Below are 20,693 nucleotides of genomic sequence, written 5' to 3' on the forward strand. Positions count from 1 at the left end.
AAATGTTTAAAGAGTTTTATGGTCCCTTAATGAAGTGCTTTTTCTTTGCACTTTAATATGAAATTTAGGCACTTTAATATCAATCGAATTTATATCTGAGGGCATATGGGAGTGCTATGTGTATTTATGCTGTACAAATTTTTGTTTATATTCAAAGTCAATTTCTATCTAAAATCAAAAAAAAAGCCAAAGTGCTATAAGTATACAGCGGTTGAACAGCTCTGCCCCAAAGATAGCATTTTTAAATTTTCCATATTTTGAAATTTGCCAAATTTGTAAAAGATTTAATTATAAAACCAATAGATACTTTAAAAACGAAATTTCGATATCATGATTTAAAAATACTATATTATAAAAAAAAACAAATATTGCTAAACATTATATATGTGAATGAGACTTGTTTTGAAAGAATAGAAAACTAAAATAAATACAATATTACGAAAAAGAAATTTTCAAAAATGTGTTAAAATTTTATAAAATTTTGAAGAAAACCAACCTGAACTATCTTAATTTTTGAAAAATACTGTGTTAAGAAAAATAGTAAATTTTGAGAAAGATCATGTTTAAAAAAAAAAATATTTATATTTTTAGCAACACAAGATTTGAGATATTTTATTTTGAAATATTTGTTTTAAAAAGTTACAAAGCTATTTCGAAAAAGACCATTTTGAAAAATGACTGTATGTTCAAAAGGAACTTATATTGAAAAATGCTATATTTTGAAAAAAAAAAAAAAAAAAATATATATATATATGTGACCCGGTCTATGAAAAGGTGGCTTATGACTCAAAAAAGAAATTGCGAGAAACAGCTGTTAAAGATAAATAATGAATTTCTTCAGTTTCTTAGTAGTAGTAAATGTTGTTTGAGTCATAAGCCACCTTTTCATAGACCGGGTCACATATATACATATATTTAAGGAGACCATGTACTAAAGACGACCATATTTTAAAAGGATTTTTTTTTTTGAAAAAGTACCATGCTGAAAAGACCGTCCAAATTTGCACATCTTTAAATTGTTTCAAAATTTTAGATTTTGAGATTTTAGAATTTTCAGCATCGAAAATTTCGATATCAGTAATTCGAAAAACAGCTTTTCTCTATTTTGAAGAGTTGTTACAATTAACCAGTAATCAAATTTTTTTTAACCATCATAAATAACAGTAAGCACAGCCGGGTATAAAACAAATCAAATAAATGAAGTATGTGTGTATGTGATGTCATTTACTCACTTTCGATGCGAATGAAAACTTGCATACGTGAAGCTTTTACCCTCATACTCTCCAAAAAAACGACTGTCGCCCAGTACTATGTGATAAATTTCATTGCCGGAACACTTGCCATAGAGGCGATGCCATTCCTCCGGTGATTGTTGACCTTCCCTGCAAAAGAAAAATGAAAAATAAAACAAATGAATATAATTACATTTGAAATCATATTTTTTTTAGTTTCTCATTCTTATTCTAATTTTTAGTTAAGACCGTTATTTTACTTGTGTGTGAGTTTATACTGTATGTGAGTTTGTTTGGGTCAAAGTGCATTAGACTTCTTAGTATTGACATAAGTATTGAATGCTATTGAAGTGCCTCCTTGTTGGAGTGTCCTTCGAAGTTTTAATTGTTGTTGTCGTAAGTGGTAATTGGGATTTTTTGTGCGTTTATATTTAAGTTTCCGTTTTGTTGAAAATCTCCTTTATTCAATTAATTTTATTTTTGGCTGCTTGCATGCAGCACAATGGGAGTTTCCATTTTCATTCATTCACTGTTCAAGCAAAATTTTCATTTAGAAATTTTTCTTTTGTTTCATATCAAAACAATGAGGAAATTAAAGCTTTTATTTGTTTTGTTGAACTTATGAAGCGAAACCACAACTTGATTAGTTATGAAGTTTTATTTAATTAGAAAAATAAAGCAAATGATTCGCACGTGTAACCACTTTGCATATTTAAAGGAGGCTTCAACTGGTACTCGTTGATGTGGCATATCAATCTTCACAAATATTAGTATTAAAGCTAAAAAAGTTTCTTGAACCTGATCAATATTAGCGCAGTTTAAATACTGCCTCTTTAAGGGTTTTTTATGGTGATTTGTTTTGATGACATTTAAGAACTATAACAAGAACAAGCAATCTGTTTTGGGCGAGCGGTATGGGAATTTATATTTCTTCGTGTACAAAGTCATGGTTAGTTATCTCCAAGGTAGGGATCAAAAGGCCAGAGAAGAGAAAGCTTCATCAGAACTCAAATATATTAAAGCAGGTGTTCCTTAGGGTCAGTTCTTGGTCCTATGTTATTTAGTATGTTTGTCAATGATGTGTTTTCCGTGTGTAAGTATGTTAATGTCCGCGCATATGCTGATGATATTCAGTTGTACCTTTCTAATCGTGTTGGCCTCGTTGAAGACTTATGTTTCAAAGTAAACTGTGATCTGTGTGCTAAAAACAATGCTTTATGTCTTAACGCTGCAAAATCATACGTTACGCCGATATCGAAAAATGAAATCGACCGTGAAAGTATTCTATCTTTAACGATCGGCTCGCAGGCCATTTGTACCACTGACAAATTTAAAAATTTAGGCTTTGTATTAAATAACAAATTTAGTTCCTTCGACCATGTTAATAAAGTAGTCCGTAATGTTTATATAATATTGCGGACCTTACGCATATCGGTACCCTTCACACCACAGGAAACTCGTCGCAAGCTTGCAATGCAGCCAATTGTACCCCACTTTACATACTTTGAATTTGTTTATAGTAAACTTGAGTCGGAGTCCGCCAACAAGATCAATGTAATCTTCAATAATGTTACCAGGTACGTGTATCGGGTAGGTCGATACGATCACATATCAACCTGGAGGGATAAAATTCTGGGATGCAACATGCTTAATTATTTGGCTGCCAGAAACTGCATGTTTATGTTTAAACTATTAGAATGTAAGATCCCCAAGTATCTTTATGACAAACTGCATTTTACCAAGTCTCAAAGAAACCGTAGATTGATAGTTCCAATGTTCAAATACTTAACATCTAGCAGATTGTTTTTTATTAGCGCTGTTACACTTTGGAACTCAATTCCTGAATCAATTAAAGTAGGGTTGAATAATAGCAACCTCAAAAGCATTATACTGAAATATTTCGCTAATGTTGATATTTCTTCTATATTTTGACTAAAATACTTTTCTAAAATAATTTTTGTGTCATCTAATTTCATTGTTTCTCTTTCATTGCTTTCTGTTCCTCTACTATTCATGTGTCTAGATTAATTTCTAATAGTTATAAGATTAATTTAAGTAAATGCATATGGGGTATTCCATCGCATTTCGACCAATTTGAACCCGCCCCCTTTAGAATTGGCTGAAAGTTTTTCTTCTTTTTCTAGCTTACGAAAGACGTTTTTCAGAATTTTTTCAAATTTTTTCATCCAACTCAAAAAAAGTTATGAATTTAAAAAAAAAAAAACGCCGTTTTTGTTTTCAAAATGCTATAACTTTATTAAAATTGACCGTTTGGGATCTTTTTTTTTTTAAAAAATTTGTTTTTAAATGTACTTTTCAGAAAAACTACAAAAAAATTTTTAAAGTTTTTTTTTTAATTTTACAGTTTTTCGAGATTTTTCGAATTTTGCCATTTTTTTTTCTCATAAAAAACTTCAATCAATTCTGCAATCATCCCCACTAATCCCGGAGTGGGCCGATTTTTTAAGTATTCTTTTCTTTATATATTATGGTAATCTACGTGTATACCGGCCTAATGCAGTTGCTGGACAGCGAAAGCGAGTCATTTCAATCGTAGATTACCATAATATATAAAGAAAAGAATACTTAAAAATCATTTTCTTACATTTTTTTGTTATATAAATAAAATTGATAAAAAAAAATTTTTATTTTTGAATTTTTTTTTTCAATTAAATAAAAAAAAATCGGCCCACTCCGGGATTAGTGGGGATGATTACAGAATTGATTGAAGTTTTTTATGAGAAAAAAAATGGCGAAATTCGAAAAATCTCGAAAAACTGAAAAATTAAAAAAAAACTTTAAAAATTTTTTTGTATTTTTTTCGAAAAGTACACTTAAAAACAAATTAAAAAAAAAACGAAAAGATCCCAAACGGTAAATTTTTGAAAAAGTTATAGCATTTTGAAAACAAAAACGGTGTTTTTTTAAATTCATAACTTTTTTTGAGTTGGATGAAAAAATTCTGAAAAACGTCTTTCGTAAGCTAGAAAAAGAAGAAAAACTTTCAGCCAATTCTAAAGGGGTCGGGTTCAAAATTGGTCGAAATGGGATGGAATACCCCATATATAAAACTTTTATGTCAGAACGTAAATTTTAATTTTCTTTAAATTTTATATTATGAACTTCCCATTTACATAAAATGTATTAGCATAAGTTTTTTATGTCAGTTGATGTTCATATAAAATACTTTAAGTTCTTAGTAGTACACATTTGTTAAATAAATGAAAGTGAAAGATAGTTTTAATATACCCGTAACCGAACTAGTTTCGACAAAATTATTTTATGCATACAACTAGAAAGAAGCAGCACGTTCTGCAGGCTGGGTAGAGGGAAGTGGTCGGCAGCAACCACAAAAGCTTTTAAATTATATGGTCAATCTTCTTTCTATCAACCTGTTCGGTAATAAGCAAGTACTGGCCAGCTGTGGATCGATAGATGGTTTAGATATACTAGAATTCTGGAGACTATAGCCAGCATTTTTCACCACTCTCACTCAAAAATAAGAATCACTGAGGGGCATGAATGGTGGGAATCTTCAAACAATAATAAACATGAACAAGTAAAGGTATTATATACTCAGCGTGAACTTTAATTATACATTTCATTTCAGATAAATTACATAACACGTGGCACCGCCCGTTAAAAAAAAAGATGTCTCCCCATTTCCTCTTACAACAAGACTTGATAAGTGAAATATCCTTGATTCAAAACTATTTTTTGCTAAGTTATAGCTTATTATTCTATTTTACGACCCTTTTAAAAATGTTTTATATAAAGCGGGCGGGGTCTTTAACCGATTTCCTCCATTTTTTCTAAACATATTTCCTGCTATAGTGAAAATTTGTGTACCCTATTTTATTACTATCCGCTAATGTTTTTTCGAGTTATGGCTCCCGAAACATAGAAAATTGCTCAGTCATAAAAGAGGCGGTGCGACGCCCTTTTTTTAAAATTTGAAGTTTTTCCTATTTATTGTTATACATCCACTTGGGAAATTAAATACCATTAATAAAAGCTTTTCTTTGCAAAATATAGCTTATTTTTTTCGTCCACGACCCTTTTAAAAATCTTTTATATAAAAGTGGGCGTGGCCGTTAACCGATTTCGTTAATTTTTCTTCAAGGCATTCCTTATAGTAAAGGCAACCTCTCGACCGAATTTTGTTACGATGAGTTTAACCATTTTTGATTTATGATTAATAATATTTGTAAAATTGATTTTATCACAAGCGGGCGGTGCCACGCCCATTTAAAAAAAATTTTTAAAATTTGTATCAAGAGTCTCAATATCCACAGTCAAATTTCAACATTCTAGGTATATTACTTACTAAATAATCAAGTTTTTTGTGCTTTCCAAAATGTTATATATATAAAAAGTGGGCGTGGTTATCATCCGCTTTCGCTCATTTTCAATAATAATCTATGCTGGGTCCAGATAAGCTTGTGTAGCAAATTTGGTGAAGATATCTCAATATTTACTCAAGTTATCGTGTTAACGGGCGGACGGACAGACGGACGAACATGGCTCAATCAAATTTTTTTGTATGAGTTAAGCGGGAATTGCCCTAATTGCTTTAAATGTATGAAAACATTTATTTGAAGCAATTTTTAATTTATAATTTATTTAAGAATTTGGGATAAATGTAAACAACGTGACATCAGGACGGACAAGGCGACAGCTGTTTCAATTATACCTTTTAAATCTCTTCAAAGCCTTTTCTCCCAGGAGTGGGATTTGAACCCGCACTTCTACGATGGTTGAACTGTTCCAAACGCATTCAGCCACGTAATGCCTTAGTTGTTGTAAATCTTATCCCAATTGCCTTCTTCTGCATATTTTCTTTATACACAGAACATACTCCCTATGTAATCATGTGTATAAGTTATGCGTTGGTAAGGCGGTCTCAGTGAAAACTCATCTGACTTGCAGATGCCGTTCGGAGTCAGCATAAAACAAGTAGGTCCCGTCCCGCTTATTCGTAGGAAAATTTAAAAGGAGCACGACGCAAATTGGAAGAGAAACTCGGCCTAAAATCTCTTCGGAGGTTACCGCGCCTTACATATATTTAATTTATTTATTTATAAATTAGCGTTATTTATTTTCTATCGGAGTGTTTATCAATTCGCTGTTAAAAAGTTATCGGGTTGTTATGAAAAAGTTTCTTATATGTTTGTCATCGAAAAGTTATCGACTTATTATCGAAACATTTTTTATTTTATATCCAACGGATATCGCAGCGCTAGTCGGTTGTTTACTCTCTTTGAATGCACACATACAAAGGAGCACGCAAATCGTAAGTAGATTTGAAAAAAATTTTTTTTTTTTGGTTTTGTTTTATGGCGTAGTCAAATTGACGAAGGATGACGTTTATGTAATTTTCAGGTTTTTGTGGTATATTTTTCTTGATCGACTAGTGGTGTATTTCATTTGCCATGACTACTAAGCAACTGTTAAATGATGAGGAAATCGAGAAGTTGCTCTTCTTGATCGAGGACGATGAGTTGGAAAGCGAAACTAGTGAATAAAGTCTTGACACAGAAGTAGATCAAGACGAATGCACCCAAAATACAAGCTCGTCTGGTGAAGAAACTAGTGTGGATCAATGAGATTATGCTCATAATTCAAGCTCTTCACATGAAGAAACTGAGGTGGATGAAGACGAAGTTCCCCTTAATATTTTAAAATCAAATTCTAATATTATATCACACTCTAAAGTAATACTGCGTGGAAAAAACGGCCATAAATGGTCATCGGTAAAAGGTAAAACACATCGATATGGTTTGAATATCATACATCAAAATCAAAGTCCAGCGCGTCAACGTAAAAACATAACTGACCCACTAGAATGTTTCCAAATTATTATAAGTATTATTAGCGAAATCGTGCAGTGGACAAACCAAGAAATAGATAATACGCATTCAACTAGTAAAGGACAAATTCGCTCCTATGAGGAAAATATGGGAAATGTTTGTTCAAAAGTGCAGAGAAAATTATAATCCTGGTCCACACCTAACAACTGATGAGCAGCTACTGGCATTCAGGGGTAAATGCGGTTTCCGTATGTACATACCAAATAAGCCAGCCAAATATGGCATTCAAATTATAATGACGTGTGATAGTGGAACTAATTACATGGTGAATGCAATGCCGTATTTAGCTAAAGGCTCCAATACCACGAAACTGCCTCTTGGAGAGTTCTACGTTAAAGAGCTAACAAAATCAGTATATGGCTTGAATAGAAGTATTACGATGGACAACTGGTTAACATCCATACCTCTGGCTCAGTCGTTAGGAAATCACCTATACAATTTAACAATAGTTGGCACACTCAGATCAAACAAAGCGGAAATACCTTCTGAATGAAAAAACAAAAAGGGACGTAAATGCGGAACGTCTATGTTTTGCTACGACAAAAATTTAACTTTATTATCCTATAAACCAAAACCTAGCAAAATAGTATATCTTCTGTCATCTAGCTATGAAAAAGTTACTATTAATCACGTTTCAAATAAGCCAACCATGGTTGAGTTTTACAACGGAACCAAAGAGGGAGTGGACACTCTTGATCAGATGTGTAGCGCAATTAGTTGTTCAAGAAAAACGAACAGGTGGCCATTATGCCAATTTTTCGGTATGTTGAACATTTCTTTTATAAATCCGTATGTTATTTACACACAAAGTATGTTTAAAGTCGGACAAAAAGCCTTTAAAATGGATAGATTTTATGAAAAAGCTTTTTACTAGCCTTATAAATAGTCACTTAGATGACAGACTTAATATCAACTATTAGCACTACGATAAGAAATGACATACTCAATTTACGTCCTGATCATGCTACAAATGGATCTGAAAATATGATAGCGGCAACAGAAGAGCATAAAGTTGATGTTTGTGCCTCCTGTCTTAACCGAGGTTAGAATTTTAAAAGCTGCTTTTTCTGTTTAAATCTAATTATTTAGTTTTAAGAAACTTAAAGACTTGTATGAGAATTCCTGCCACAAATTGTGGTTTTTTATTTTTTAAAAGGTAACGCCTTGAAGTTGAAGCCAATCGATAGAAGACTGTGAATTATTAAATTTAATTTAAAAAATATAAGTTTTCCTTTTTATTTTTGACTTGTATTTATCAACAATGAAATAAATAAAAAAAAAAAAAATAAAACACGTCCATTATTTCTACTAAACCCTTCTGAAAATGGATTTAAAATAATTCGTCGTCACAATGACGAAGGATGACGTTAATGTACAAAAAATAAGGATGACCGTCCAAGGTTAAGGATATTTTCTGTGTTTCTGAACATTTACACTGCCCACAGCAAAAAAAAAAAAATTGTGATGTTCAACTGACTAGACAGGTCAATTCTTACGGACATTGGTCCGCAGTCAGAATTCAAAAGTTAGCTTTTTTCTACTTCTAACCTGAAATAACGTGAGATTTTGGCAACAAAAAACCTAAATTTTTACAAACACAACAAGATCTAACTTTTGGCTTCTGACCACGGATTCGTATTCAGCAACGCAAAATCCAAATGACTTGATCTGTCTAGTTTATTGAACAACCCACGTTTTTCTGTTGGCCTGTGTTATGATTAGTGCTAAAAACGTTTTTTGAACCTCCCATTCCCAACTGTTCCACCCGTGAAAAAAGAACATCGCTTCAGTGGAAGGTCTTGTTTTAGATACGCCGCCACCAACTAAAGATTGCAGTCAAAATTAACATATTTTAATCAATGTTAACTATTAAAGATTCTTCGTTTCAATTAAGAAACCAAAATATATAAAAAACCTTCTGGGGTTTTTAATTAAAGAAGCATTTGGGTGAATTTAGTTGCTTAGTCTGAACCAAAGTGGATTTAACAAAGTTTGATTGACAGTTGAATATGATTCTCTTGTGAGGGAATATTATGTCCAGTAAATGTAGAAAAATGAATTAACCCTTTGTAGTGCATTTAACATTTTATTATTGACGTTTTATTCATTGTCAGAAGAGGAATTGTTGAATAAATTCCGAAGACTTCGAATACAACTTGGATATGGCAAAGTGGAGTGAATTGAAGATCCAGCAACTGAAGAAGGAGTTGGAGAGCCGTAGATTGAATACAACCGGCAATGAACTCGAACTTCAGGCACGACTACGAAAGGCAATGGAACTAAAGGCAATTAACGTAGAAGAGTATGTCTTTCCTCTTGATGGTGAAGAGACAACAAAAATTGAAGAGAAAAGTGAAACATCGCAGACAGTTACGAGCACAGACTTGAACATGATTTTAGTTGCAATATCTGCTCAAACATCGGCAGTGTCATCTCAACTGGCAGAACAGAAGACATATATGAAATCGGAGGAGAACCGCATAACGTTAAAAATTGAAGTACAAGAAACACGTATTTCACAAATGTCTACACAGATTACATCCAAGATGGAAACTCAACTGGAAGAATATAAAACATATATGTCATCACAACTGGAATCGCAGGATAACCGTACAACATCGAAGATTGAAGCACAAGAGGCACGAATGTCCGAAATGTCGGCAAAAATATCAGATAACCTCCGAAGAGATCTAACGCCGATCTTCTCTTCCAATTTGCGTTATGCTCCTCTTGATTTTCCATACAAATTGGCCGGATGGGACCTACCGACTCCGAACGGCATCTGCAAGGCAGACGAGTTTTCACTGAAAGGTTTCCATGGCAGAAATATACTCGGAGCGCTTCCCAAACACTGCCGAGAAGTGACCCCGCTAAGAAAAATTTTCTTCTAATGGAAAAACGTTATTTCTAAAGATTTGATGTTGCTTTGCCCGGGGTGTGAACCCAGGGCATAAGGTATGGTAGGCGGAGCACGCTACCATCATACCACGGTGGCTGAGTCATACCTGCCGCGGGTATATTATAAGCCCCGTAACTCGCTGGAGGTGTTCTTGACCCTTTGCAAGTGATTGTGGTGACGTTATAGTCCAACGCTGTATGAGAGAACGGTCAAATTCAATCACACTTTGTTCAATACACTTTGATCCGATCTCAGACTAGACAAGTTGGTGCTCTTTTCAATACGATATTATTGAACTTAGAAATATTTTTAACCGATATTTTGATGGCTTACGCTAGGATATAAATTTTATCACTGTCTGATGGTATAATGGACGACACAAAACTACACCATCAGAACGTCAGTCGTGCTATATTATTGTCTAAAGTGATAGCAAATGTAAACTATACCTGGCGGATAGTGTAGGGTGGTTTTCACATGAATGAGCACCTCCTGGTAATATACATATATGGATACGAAATACTATCTTCTCATATACATATGTACATTTTACATACACTGCGTTCACAGACTATAGCACATACTTTAGATCTTCAAACTACATTTCGTGGTTAATTTTTGTTTCAACATATAGATATTCTTAGGGGCCTTGAAAAGATTTGACTACTTTAAAATTAGGATGAGGAGAAGTATAGGTTAACTGGGGCGTTAGAACCGGAGACAAACTGGGAAAGAAAGAAAATGACAGAGAATGATGTCACATTTCCAAACATAAAGTAAGACCTTGTATAGCCAGGACAATTTGTGCATGGATCTGCTAGTTTAAACATTTCCTCAATTGACCGCATATCTTAGCATGTTTTTCAATGTTAATATTTCGTTTATTCTTTGTTTATTAGCTTAGTGTTGTAGTATGTATTCTTGTTTGTAAGTGGCTATACATTGAGCTAAGTTTAATGGAATGTTGACAGCTTTGTGTTAGGACAGTATTGCGAGAGGTTATTTAATACCAACAGTTGGATACAAAAGGCGCCAGTCTGGCGTGAAATAAATTTATTAGACACACAAATTAGCGTTAGTAGCTAAACTGGTTTAGATCTAGCCAGCAAACATTGTCATGTGCAGATGTGTAATGAAAGAGAACTTCGTAGAGGTTTAACAGTAATAGGGCAAATGGCAAAAAGAAGATATGAAATTGGAATTGGCAGATGCCTTACAGCAACTATGCTTCAATAAATTAGAGCGTATAGATTGATCTGATGTTCAAAGTTACGCAAAGGTCGATGAGTTGGCAAAGGGGAGTGCAGCAATCGATGAGTCGATGGTAGGTGTCCCAATACTTTTGGGAGAAAGCAAAAGGAGATAGGAATTACATATGATTCCTCAAGCAGGAAAAACGCAGACAGAAGCACGGGGCTGCAAAATTTCTAAGCTTATGTGCGAATCATATGACGTTAGACTGACAAAGTTGCTTATATCTCTAAAGAGAGCAGACTTAAGGCTCACTATGGTTATACTAACTTGACACTGCCTTCTGGCTGTACATGCTTACAAGTTAGGCCTCATCAGGAACAGCAAATGTAGGAAGTGCGAGCTGTTAGCAGAAATGGTTGGGGACGTTCTGTATTTTCTCGCCAGGCCAAGGCTCCAGCTACTAAAAGCGGCAGAATTTTCAGATTCCGAGTCAGCTATTAAACTAAGTCATTGAATATTTTTGGTATTCGCCAAGAGGACGGAGTTATTGAGTAACATAAGTCCTGGTAACGAAGATTTACGGACATCTACGCTTTGGCCACGGTGAGTACCGAAGAAGATTTAATGAGGAGCTGATGAGCTGTCACGCAGATATGAACATATTACAGCGAATAATGAAGCAGCGGCTACGCGAATAAAAGATGACGCTTCGGCTAGGAAAGTATTTTTGCCCGAACCCGCCTATGAAAGCAGAGGAAGAGTGCGGGCCCCACTCCGCTGGAAGGACCAGGTGGAAACGATTTTAATTCTTGCTGTGACTAATTGGCGCCAGTTAGCAGAGCAAAGAAGCGACTGGTGCGCCTTGTTGGACGGCCATAATCATTGAAAAGTCTAAGCGCCAACTCAGTAAGTCCTGGTACTTAATTGGGGTTTTTTTTAAATGTTTGGTAGTCAAACAAGTGCTGGTAACACTATTCAGTCCATGTGAGGTACTCATTGGCCGGCCAGGCCAACTTAACCCAAAAAAAGGAGCTGTTGTAAACTAGTACCTATATTGGCGTTTTCGATAAAATATCGATAGCTTTTTGATAACAAATCGATAATATTTCGGTGACAAATCGACAATATGACAAAAACAAATTTGTAACACTCCGTTAACAAATCGGGAACTTTTCGACAGCAAATCGATAGCTTTTAATAATAAACCTATAGCTTTTCGATTTATAATCAATAACTTTTCGATAACATATTGATGACTTATCGATAACAATTTCAGAACACTGACATTTTTAGTTGAGCTCAAGGCTGGGCTTTCTTAAATAAAACACTCGGATGTGTACTTTATTTTGTTTTCATTTTTCAATATTTCGAATTCAGTCTGAAGTAATCTTCAGGAATCTTAAGCTACGCTTTGAAGACTTCTAAATACTAACGGCCAATACCAGACAAATAATTTCAGAACACTTAATCATGAAGCCAGCATAATACAAAGCAAGTAATAAATAGGACCAAGTGGCCCTGCTAAATCTTCCACGACCTTATTTACAATATGGACGTCCCAAATGTCGATCATTTTGAACATCCACTTCGATGGCACTACGCTACGCACTGTCCTACACCCCAAAATCTTGGGTGTGACGTTTGGTCAGGATCTACATATTGGTGAGTACGCAGCCGCAATTGTTCCGAAAATCCAGAGCCGTAATAAAATCCTCAAATCCCTTGCTGGCAGTACCTGGGGAAAAGATAAAGAAACGCTCATTACTACATACAAAGCAATTGGCCAGCCGTTTACGTGCTACGCGTCACCCATATGGTCGCCAAGCCTAAAAATTACCCACTGGAAGAAGATATAGGCCTGCCAAAAAAACTGCTCTCAGAATCGCCACGCGCTGCCTTCTTATTTCCCTAGAACACCATCTACATAATGAGGCGAGAATAATCCACATCAGGGAGAGAAAAGAAATGCTAGCCAAACAGTTCCTGTTGAATATCCAGAAAGCTGGGCATTTAAACAGACATCTGATTGATGAGCCAATACCGCCAAGGGGCTTAAGGAGTCATCTCCGTAAGCATTTTGAGGAAATACGACACCTGAGAACCCAGCCGTATGAAGCAAAAAAACACAAGCAGGTCCTTAGTGAGCTCCACAAACAGGCGTCGGACCTTTATGTCAGGAATTGCCCGGTGAATCCAGTACTCAAAGAAAAGTACCCAAAACTTGTGGAAGAGGAACGCATACTCCCCAGGGAAACGCGTGTCACTCTTGCTCAACATCGTTCTGGATATTGTAACAGGTTAAACTCTTACCTATCCAGAATCAACCCCGACATACAAAATGTATGCCCCGCTTGAAATGTGTCCCCACATGACACCAACCATCTCTTTAATTGTATTGTGGAACCAACGCCTCTAACACCCCTTTCATTATGGTCCACCCCTGTTGAAACAGCAAGTTTCCTTGGACTCCCGTTAGAGGATATTGATGACAATTTGTGATCGGTCGCACCTATTGGATGGGGCGAAGCACTGCTACAACAACAACAACAATAGTGGCCCTGCAAAAATGGAAGCTGGTTTATGTACAGTGACAGTGAAAACTCCCTCTGTTTAACACTGGGTATAAATTCAAACAAATACCTTGCATGCATACAACTGCCATTATACGTCCATAGTGTCTGTCAATGGCACCGGGTGTGTGTGTTTAAGCCAATGATATGTGGCCTTACGGAATTGATAAACTGATGACAGAAAGTAATGAAAGCCAAAAGGAAAGACACTAACAATAAATAAAAAGAAAAGGGTTATCCAACGATTGCTCAACAAATGTTCATTTAATGTGTTCGAGGAAAAGTTCGCCGGTGGCTTAATAGATACAAGATATTATACGTTTGTACAATTTGTGTGTATGGTGGTGTGTGTAAGTTTCTGGGTGAAATAATACAATATAAAAAGGTATGCGTTATTTGTTCCGTAAAGGTACGCCAACCTATTTACATACATACATTTATAAAAGAAAAGAATATTCTTGTTCGGCTTACCGACAAGGTTGAAAAACTAAGGTCAAATTAAAGTGAGCAGGAATGCCCTGTTGCATAGAAGCGGCACATTTGTGTAGAAAAAGGTATACAAAATTAATATTGATTTGTTTAAGTGTTTCTAAGGAAGCTTTAATTTGTTTAATATTCCAAATCGTACGCATGAATCATACGCATGGAAAAGGTTGCTTTCAGGTTATGCTTTGAACTTTTGCTCAACCTTAGCAAGTTAAAATTAGATATTTGATTTATTCATAAAAATTTTTATCAGTATTAGGGCAAAACTTTAATTGAACTTTTTTTAGGGTATAAATATAACAATGGGTCATAAAAGTTGCAAAAGTTCGAACCCAAATGGACTTTTTATGGTATGGGGGAATGCAGAATATAAGAGTAGAGTAAGTGGAAGAGAAAGCGTCGTGTTTGGAAGTGAGATTAGGTTAGGTTGAACTGAACTGAACTGAGGGTCCATGAGGATATCAAATAGACTGATTGAGTCCGTAGTGTTACCAGAAGTTTGTTTTAACGACAAAATTTAAAACCCCTATCAAAAACCAGGACCTATGTTATAAAATAACTCCGTCCTCTTGGCCAATACTAGAAGCTTCCTAGGACTTAAGCCACTTGCTGCTTCTAGATCTGGCAGCTGTATCACTCCAATAGCTGGAGTCTTAGCCTGGCAAGTGCAGGGCACGCGCACAGAACGTGCTCGATCGTTTCCTCCTCCAACCCGCACTTCCTACATCTGCTATCACTGACCAAGCCTAATTTGAAGGCATGTGACGCCAAAAGGTAGTGTCCGGTCAGAATACCCGTCATGAGTCTACAGTCCTCTCTTTTTAAAGATAGAAGCAACTTTGTTAGTCTAAGGTTGTAAGTTCTACACATAATCTTCGACACTTTACAGCCCCGCGCTTGAACGCCTTTCCCGCTTGGTCGATCATGTGCTCCTCTCGCCTTTGCTTAATCTCGCCCAGTATAATTGGGATGTCTACGGAGCCCCTCTCCCCTTTTTCATTCCTATCTATTCCCATATGCACTGGGACCCAATATAGATGTATGCTTATCCCTGTCCCGATTCTCTCCAGACACTGCTTACACTCTAACACGCATTTAGATGCTGTGCTGTGCGAGATTATTGCCGTAATTGCTGATTGACTGTCAATATTAAAGTCAACACGACTGCAGCTTGGGCTATTTTCTTCCACGGTTTCTACTGCTTTGGTTACGGCTACTATTTCCGATTGGAAAACGCTACAGTAATCCGGAAGCCTGTAGGATCTGCTTATTTCCGGATCAGCACAATATACCGCAGACCATACTCCTTCCACTACTTTGGAACCATCTGTGTACACATGTATCGCCTCGTCCACCATTTGCGCACCCTTGTGTCCACCTTCATTATGGCCTTAAGATCGCCCTCGAAGCGCAGATAGGGAATCAGGTAGTCTGTTCGTCTTGTGATTGATGACGCTGTACTACTATGGCCATATGGTCGGCGTTCAAGCTGCCCCGATGCACCGAGCCTGGTTGCGGTCGTTAACGCTTTGTTCTTTGCTACCAGGTCTACTGGTGGAATGTGCAGAATGGCATGCAGTGCAGCCTTCTGGGTTGTTTTCAGTGAAAAGAAAATAAAACAAAATAAAATGAAATAAAATAAAATGAAATAAAATAAAATAAAACAAAATAAAAAAAAAAAGAATAAAATAAAATGAAACAAATTAAAATAAAAAATAAAAAAAGAATAAAATAAAATAAAATAAAATAAAATAAAATAAAATGAAATAAAAAAAGAATAAAATAAAATAAAATAAAATAAAGTAAAACAAATAAAAAATAAAAAAAAAAAAATAAAATGAAATAAATTAAAATAAAAAATAAAAAAAGAATAAAGAATAAAATAAAATAAAATAAAATGAAATAAATTAAAATAAAAAATAAAACAAGAATAAAATAAAATAAAATAAAATGAAATAAATTAAGATAAAAAATAAAAAATAATAAAATAAAATAAAATAAGACAAAAGAAAGATGAGAAAAAAGGGAAGTAAAAATAAGAATCGAAAAGAGAAGGAAAGATAAGGCTATCTATAAGAAAGTGTATCGTTGAACTATAAATTTTTTTATGGACGAGTTAAAAACTTGTTATCGAAAAGGTATTTACTGCTTCTTGCAAAGTTATGGATATTTGATCAAAAATATATCGATGTGTTACAGCAAAGCTGTTAATTTTTTATCGGAGTGTTACAAATTTTTTTCGTATCCATTTTATTAATGAAAAGCAATAGATTATATTGGTGGCCAAAATAAAACTTTTTGTCTGTTGCATGACATTTTTCTTTTGCTTCTACATAATTTGGGGTCGCTGATTTAGGGAAGGTTAGGTTGAACTTGCCGGTCAATGAGGACCTTAAATTGACTGAATGAACTCGTAGTGTTACCAGAAGCTTATCTAACGACCAAATCCTCTCAAACACCAGAACCTATGTTATAAAATAACTCCGTCCTCTTGTCACATATTAGAAGCTTTCTAGGACCTATGTCACTTGCTGCTTTTAGATCTGACAACTGTATCACTTCTAATAGCTGGTGTCTTAGCCTGGAAAGCGTAGAGCATGAGCGGAAAATGTTCTTGATCGCTGATTTCCAATCTGCCCTCAAATTTCTTTCAGCAGCTCAAGTTTTGAGATAAATATAAAAATATGCTTCTCAATTGACATATTGCCATCGAAGGTGTAGTAAGTGCTGTAATTTATTGCGTTATTTAGTATGAGATAACAAAGAATAATGTGTGTAAACAACTCAAACAGTTTTTGTGCCATTTGTGGCGCGTATATGTTCAAGGAATTTCGTTTGAATCCGCCAGACCTACTAAAACGAGTTTATACGGCCTTATTTGGTTCCCAATATGGATGTAATAACAAACATTAGAATCCAAGTATCATGTGTAAAAGTTGTGTTGAGTCATTACACTTGTCGGCAAATAAAAAAAAAAGATTTCATTTCAAGTTTCAAACTCTTGTGATATGGCGTGAGCCGTCAGACCATAACAGCGACTGTTATTTTATTGTGGTAAACATAAGAGGAATAAACCGCAGAAATCACTCTAAATGAATTTACACCAAACTATGGATTGCTGTTCGACCGGTCCATAGTAACCCGAATCCTCCACTTCCCGGCATCATTCAGAGGATATGAAAAAAAAATTCTAAATCATTTGCAAAACTGAGTTCTGAAAAGGTGAAAGCTGTAACATTTAAGGCTATGGTTACGGTTATGCTTACAATTACGGTTAAAGTTATATTTAAGCATATGGTTACGGTTATGCTTACATTTGCGGTAAAAGTTATATTCAGGCTTATGGTTACGGTTACTATTACGATTGTGGTAATGGTTATTGCAACGCAGATATGACTCTACTGGTATCTAATGGTTATGGCTGCAGATAAGTTTGTGATTACGGTAAGGATAATGTTTACGTAATGATTACTCTTGTGGTTACGGCAAGGTATAAAAGCCTTGCCTTTGTTACGGCTACGGCCAGGATGACGCCGGTACACAAAATTAAGTAAGCGATCTACATCTTTGAGCAGAACGCTATACCTTGTATATGTTAAATCCGTTGCTGACATCCGCATAAATTGGAAAACCAAACAATTTTTAAGAAAACTACGAAGTTCAGAAATTTGTAATGGATTTTGAGAAATTTACTCGAAATATATTGGGTGGTTGTGATAAACGGACCTCAGGGTTGCCGCAGTATGCTTCTGAGTAGATTAAGAGCAAGCTTATTTTTTCCTCTTTGGGAGATGATGGTTTTTCATCGTTATGCCTTAGCTGACCTATTCATAATTCATATTGATTTTGAGCGGCATTAGCTGTATTTTGGTGAGAAGTGTTTCGTTGCAGAAATATAGCAAAGGGGCTTTCCAAACCAATGCCGATGGAATCTAAGTTCTTGCATAGTTTTTGGCGCTGTGTGTGTTAGATATGCTGAAACTTCAAAGACTAAAGATCTCATCAAATACAAAAGTAGTTGAAACAAGTAAAGGTGTCTAAGTTCGGGTGTAACCGAACTTTCTATACTCAGCGTGAGCTTCAAATGTACATTTCATTTCAGATAAATTACTTGTCTACATAACACGTGGCAACGGCCGTTTAAAAAAGATGTCTCCCCATTTCCTTTCACAATAAAATTTGATAAGTGAAATGTCATTGATTCAAACCTATTTTTTGCTAAGTTATAGCTTATTATTCTAGTCTACGACCTTTTTAAACTTGTTTCATATCTAAGTTGCCGTGGTCTTTAACCGATCCCGTCCATTTTTACTAGAAATATTTTCTGCTATAAGGAAAATATGTGTACACAATTTCATTACGATATGTTAATTTTTCTTCGAGCTATGGCTCCCGAAACATAGAAAATTGCTTAGTCATAAAAGGGGCGGTGCCACGCCCATTTTTTAAAATGTGAAATTTTTCCTATTTATTGTTATAAATACACTTGGGAAATGAAATACCATTGATAAAAAGCTGTTTTTTGCAAAGATATAGCTTATTTTGTTATCCAATCTTTTATATAAAAGTAGGTGTGGTCCTTAACCGATTTCGTAAATTTTTCCTCAAAGCAATCCTTATTGTAAAGGCAATCTCTCTGCCGAATTTGGTTACGATAGGTTTCACGATTTTTGATTTATGATTAAAAATATTTGTAAAATTGATTTTGTCACAAGTGGGCGGTGCCACGCCCATTTTAAAAAATGTTTTCAAATTTTTATCAAGAGTCTCAATATCAGTCCACACGTCAAATTTCAACATTCTAGGTATATTATTTACTAAATAATCAGGTTTTTTGTGTTTTCCAAAATGTTATATATATAAAAAGTGGACGTGGTTATCAATCGATTTCAATACCAATCTATTCTGGGTCCAGATAAGCTCGTGTACCAAATTTGGTGAAGATATCGCAATATTTACTCAAGTTATCGTGTTAATGGACAGACGGACGGACGGGCGGACATGGCTCAATCAAATTTTTTTTCTATATATCTCTCGATTCCTTTATATCTGTACAACCAACCGTTATCCAATCAAAGTTAATATACTCTGTGTGCAAAGCACTCTGAGCATAAAAAGTTCACAGTTGTCAAAAAAATATGCGTGGAAGTTACTAGAATTACGAACTCTAGTTGTTCTTCAATGGCCTACAATAATATGACTAAGTACTAAACACGCCTAAAAGCATTTAACAGTTTGAACTACTCACGCCAGATGGCTATCCTTTCTTTTCGGTAATATGAGTGTCACATATCTAAAGACTCCATTCCTTCGGGCGCAGATGTTAATTTAATTTCCAACGATTTCTGAAAAGTTTGCGTAACTTGGTTTCAAGGGTAGCAGGTATTCTGCATTTTTATAGAAAAGTTTCGTTTTGACTCAACAGAAGTTCTATTTGCAAAAAGGTTGTTGCAATTCCATTACTTTAATGCAACAGCTCACTAATAAATGCGTAAAATTACAAGTTTACCAAATAGCTACAAATGGAACGTTTACTCTAAATATTTTTATACATATGTACAATCCTGAAAACACGAGCGGTTTACTCATGCCCAGTCGAGGTCAACATCATTATTTGTTTTTTCTGTAAATAGAAAGTGAGCACGTCCTTTATTGGCAAAGTGTATTGTGTAAATAAATGAATGCATACCGGTGATATTTTTATTGTGTTGAAATTTCCCGCGAGTATGATTATGCAGGTGTTTTTATTTTTTGTTTAATTTAGAATGGACGATGGGGTCCGTCCGGGAATAGATAATTAACGCAAGGTTTCACTGAAGGAGAATATAATCATTACCATTAATTGGCGTTTAACGCTTAAGCGATTTTGGCCACCTTGGGGATAGCCATCACTCCAGCTATCGACTTTTCGCGTAATATGACGCTAATTGAGAGTACCAAGGGATATCAAATGTTGTTCCTCCCAACCCAGCGGAGATGTCCCTCTTGCACTGCTTCAAAGTACGGATGTCATTAGAAATGTATTCATGGCCGTATCTTCGTGCATTCGCACAAAATTACCTAGCCAGCGAAACAATTGGACTTCTATAAGCTTAGCTATCTTAATATTTGCGCAATCCTCATACGGCTAGTCATTATACCATCTTTTTTAGCCGCCGTTGAAGCACGGACAGGACCATAAATGTTTCGTAGAAATTTTTTATCGAGCACTTTAAAAGTCATATCATCTTCTCTGAATACCAGCCATGATTTATACAAATATAGTGAGCGACATGTAGAGCGTGATTTTTGTTCGTCTTGTCCTCATTTGCGGCAATACACACTTTTTTTGACCTTTTATCCAGTTCAGATAAGGCATGTTTATTAAGGCCTGTGATACCATTATCATCACAATATGCCAGCAGTTGTACGCCAGCAGTTTTCTGTTCTTATATTACATTGT

The 20,693-nt window shown here is 35.1% G+C and overlaps 1 protein-coding gene across 1 annotated transcript in view; it reads right to left on the bottom strand.

Annotated features, from left to right (window-relative positions):
* SLO2 (slowpoke 2) overlaps positions 1-20,693 on the bottom strand; it is a 743,624-nt gene that overhangs the window by 88,643 nt on the left and 634,288 nt on the right. Inside the window, exon 15 of the mRNA XM_067776215.1 lies at positions 1,233-1,382. Within this exon, the coding sequence (XP_067632316.1) occupies positions 1,233-1,382 (150 nt within the window). The remainder of the gene's footprint in view (positions 1-1,232; positions 1,383-20,693) is intronic.

This window comes from Eurosta solidaginis, chromosome 3, assembly GCF_040869045.1.
Source record: "Eurosta solidaginis isolate ZX-2024a chromosome 3, ASM4086904v1, whole genome shotgun sequence".
Lineage (NCBI taxonomy): Eukaryota > Metazoa > Arthropoda > Insecta > Diptera > Tephritidae > Eurosta > Eurosta solidaginis.